The sequence below is a fragment of the Rhinoderma darwinii genome, chromosome 2 (genome assembly GCF_050947455.1).
Source record: "Rhinoderma darwinii isolate aRhiDar2 chromosome 2, aRhiDar2.hap1, whole genome shotgun sequence".
Classification (NCBI taxonomy): Eukaryota; Metazoa; Chordata; class Amphibia; order Anura; family Rhinodermatidae; genus Rhinoderma; species Rhinoderma darwinii.
In genome coordinates this window covers 347,646,162-347,649,881 of record NC_134688.1, presented here as the reverse complement: position 1 = coordinate 347,649,881, position 3,720 = coordinate 347,646,162, and the positions used below count along the sequence as shown (strand labels likewise).

The 3,720-nt window shown below is 37.9% G+C and overlaps 1 protein-coding gene across 1 annotated transcript; it reads right to left on the bottom strand.

The window, feature by feature from the left end:
• Positions 1–1,148: 1,148 nt before the first annotated feature.
• On the bottom strand, positions 1,149–2,156 carry LOC142741854 (phosphatidylinositol polyphosphate 5-phosphatase type IV-like). Its single transcript, XM_075851182.1, has 3 exons — positions 1,628–2,156; positions 1,433–1,535; positions 1,149–1,244 (listed from the first exon to the last, which is right to left on the bottom strand). The coding sequence occupies exons 1-3, from the start codon at positions 1,876–1,878 to the stop codon at positions 1,149–1,151; spliced, it is 450 nt and encodes a 149-aa protein (XP_075707297.1). The 5' UTR covers positions 1,879–2,156.
• Positions 2,157–3,720: the final 1,564 nt, after the last annotated feature.

The following is a 3,720-nucleotide window of genomic DNA, read 5'->3' as shown; positions in this document are numbered from 1 at the left end:
ATCATATGGGCGGCCCGAATCGCATATTATTTTCAAAAAAACACATTGCAGCGCGCCACCGCCGCTAATGGAGAGGAGGGGTGGGTGTGAGGGATTATACGGCCGCACCGTCCGCCCTGCTGCCTCCCTGAGGGGGAGGCGGCGCAACTGAATCCAGCCGCCGCCACCCCCTCCTGCACTAATTGTACCTGCGTGTATCTGTATTACTGGCCACTCACAACATAGAATGAGATTGATAGATTAGAAAAAGTTTGATCAAACTGGAACAAACCTTTTATTTTTACCAAAACATTATTAGTACAGATCTCTTCATATCATCCCATATATTTCAGTTAATTATCAAATAGCAGCAATTTTATACAAAGTAAAACTGTACATGGTCATATATTAATATTGTAAATACTTACATCTCAGATGTGAATTAATAAAAAGGAAAGATGTTCCAAAGACGGTGAAGGCAACTCCCAAGGCTCCTTTAGTTTTCACATGGTGGAATAGCCTGGTTGTTACATGGGTGTGCTCTACCTCTGTATAAGAAATTAAACACAAAAAGACAGGTCAGTGGTTAAGAGTACTACATGCAACAATGGAATAGAAATTATTTCCAATTAAACTATGGAAATATTACTAGAACATAATTTCATACTTTGTAACTGTGGTGTGAACTTTTAGATCTCCAATACTCAGAAGTCAAGAATCTGAGAGCCAAGCTCTTAGGCATCTAATTCTAATAACTAAATAAGATGTTCCAGCTAATGACTACATTCAAGACTTCTTATGTAGATGTAGGAATGTGAATCTTACCTGAGCAGAACCAGATTAGTTCCCGTCGAACAAAGATGGTGAGATACAGGACTCCGAGCCCGGAGGAGTGGTATAATACATAGTGTGGTCCAAGGGTCTCCTGTAATTTTATCTCCCATTCCCGTCTACAAGAAGACACAATTTCAGATTTACATATTAATAAATGACACAAGATTAAGATACTCAACTCATCTGTATCAACACTCCATATAATAACCTCTGGTGTTGAATTTTGAAAATTAAGGAGTGATAATACAATAAGTAGAGCATTGAGAGAGAATTTGTATCAGCCGCCCTGCTGTCCATCTGCAGTCATAGGCTGGTGTAAGACAACCTGAGAAGACTTACCTGTTTGGACATCCTTCCTGAACGCCAATAACATAAATGTCTTTCGTATCATCTGATGGTAACAGCAGATCCTCCACATTTTGCGGGTAATCCTGTTCAAAATATACAAACATTAATATTGTATACAAAGAGCGCCAACTCAACTGACATAGGGTAGAATATAACCTGTCTATGTGATATTCAACTACAAACTAAAGAGACATGGTTACTGGCCCATTTCATCCAACTTGAGCTCGGGCACACTGATGGGTCACAATAAATATTGTACATTACTTCTCACCTTTCCCTCCATATTCCAGGTGGCAACATATAGTCTCAACCGTCTATCTGGGAAATAGCGATCCAGTTCTCTAGCGCCGATCACAGCGCTGCTGCCAAAGTTTCTGTGAAGATATGGGGAGAATTAAAGATCTAGTGACTGTTATACCACAGCTCTGGATATCTGAGCAATGTATGAGAATTATTAGTTACATACCTTTTACGGATATTTTTGGAGCGCAGGCGGGTCAGCAGGCTGAATGCGCTCTTCTTGGTGTTCTTTGACGTAATGTCACAATATTTGCTGTGACTAAGATCGCTGGATTTTTCATCTGCCATATCTTTGATGACAGAAAACTTCTGGAGCGAGATGTTAGGCTCCTCCATAGTTGGTATGTCTCCCATCAGATTTCCTTTATCAGGAATTTGGGAGACATGATATTTCTTAGATTTTTTCCAAAAGGGCATGGTTGTTTAATGCCCGGGTGCAAATCTGCACCAATGTCCTTGGTAGAAAACCAGGAGACAGTCAAGATAGAATTTGACTAATCGCCTCTAGTTCTCCGAAAATAGGACAAATCGCTAACCGTATAAGCAACACAGTAAGTAACACAGTGTCAATCCAACAGCAAGACCTAGAAAGACCAGAAAACTATAAGGGAGTCGTTACTTGTGATGAAACTAGCTGGAAAAATTAGTTATTAAATAGGGTATTCCTATAACAGAATATTGTCACTCATAAGTGTCAGAGGATCACATGACCTGGGAGCCCCTGTTGATAACATTGTATTAGGTTTGGAAGCTGAAACAATGTATTGGTTGTTAAATTGACCATATGGCATTTTAAAGGGTTGAATTTTTTTTTATATTAATTGATAACCAGAATTTAGAACCTAAGTAATTGGAGTTAGTAATAAATACTTTTTATTGTTAGCTTTTTTATTGTTATTATTATTATTATTATTATTATTATTATTATTATGATTATATACATAATTATTAATTTCAATTGTTAATAAGGACACGTTTCCAGGGGATTAGCACTATCCTCCTACAATTTAGTCTGACAAATGCTATTAGACTGTTTATTCCTGGACTTACTAATATTTTATTACTAAAAATTTTTTTTAAAAAAAGCAATACTCCTTATAATCATTTATTTATGTACATGATTCAAACATCAAATAGTTTAAATCTTGTAATAAAACCAATACTACCATAGACGCAGTAAGAAACACGGCTATCTAGACTCATCTCAAGACATCACAATAGCGGCACCTGATGTAGGTTGGTTGCATAGCCATACCAGCTAATATTCAGGATTGACCTGATATATAAATAGTATAGTCTACAGACAGAAAACCTAAAATTCATAAATATGAATTCCCTTATAAACATTTATTATGAGAATTACTGGTGTTATAAACTGGAGGGTGTGATAATAAGTTCCCAGAGATTCACATTCTTTGCTTTGTGGTTGCTTTATGAATCTACCAGCAGAATACAGACACCAATTTCTGTCTGCAATCTGCATTCTGTCTATGGAGCAGATGTGACAGGCCACAATATTGCTATTTAAGCAATTTCCTAGTGTATAAGTATTCCAAATAAAAAACAAAAATAACACGACAAACACTAGAATTACATGTAAGAATCCAATATTCATAAAGAGACTGATAGATGAGACTGTTCTAGAGACGTAGCAATGATAAAGTACTTACCGTACCGATCACATCCACCTGATAAATGACAGCCCTCTGGCCAGCACTATACTTTATACCTAAGCTCGGTGACATCACAATAGATATACACTCGGTACACTACAGTATATGGCCAAAAGTATATGGACACCAATGGTTGAGACACTGATGTTGGGCAAAAAGGTCTGGCTCGCAATTGCCTTTCCAATTCACTCCAAAGGTTTTGTTGGGATTGAGGTCCGGGTTCTGTGCAGATACGCAAGTTCCTCCACATCGAACTTGTCAAACCATGTCTTTAGGGACCCTCTTTGTGCACAGGGGCACAGTCATACTAGGACAGGAAAGGGTCTTACCCAAACTATTACCACAAAGTTGGAAGCATACAATTGTTTAAAAGTCTTATTAACCCCTACTGGAAAAATGGGGATTTAATCCAACCCCTTACAAACAATCCAGACCATTATACAAACTTCACTCCATTTTATAATAGGCACTATACAGTCCAGTAGGTAGCATTTCCCGGGCAGGCACAAAACGCAAATTCGTCCATTAGATGGCCAGATAGTGAACCGTGATTTATTACTCAACAGAACATGTTTCCCATGCTCCA

What these genes read in the sequence shown, in the direction of transcription:
- LOC142741854 (XM_075851182.1), bottom strand. Translation starts at nt 1,878, where the DNA reads ATGCCCTTTTGGAAAAAATCTAAGAAATATCATGTCTCCCAAATTCCT. An exon ending in TCCAAAAATATCCGTAAAAG is followed by an intron (nt 1,536 to 1,627) that starts GTATGTAACTAA and finishes ATATCTTCACAG; the next exon opens with AAACTTTGGCAGCAGCGCTG. An exon ending in CCTGGAATATGGAGGGAAAG is followed by an intron (nt 1,245 to 1,432) that starts GTGAGAAGTAAT and finishes TATTTTGAACAG; the next exon opens with GATTACCCGCAAAATGTGGA.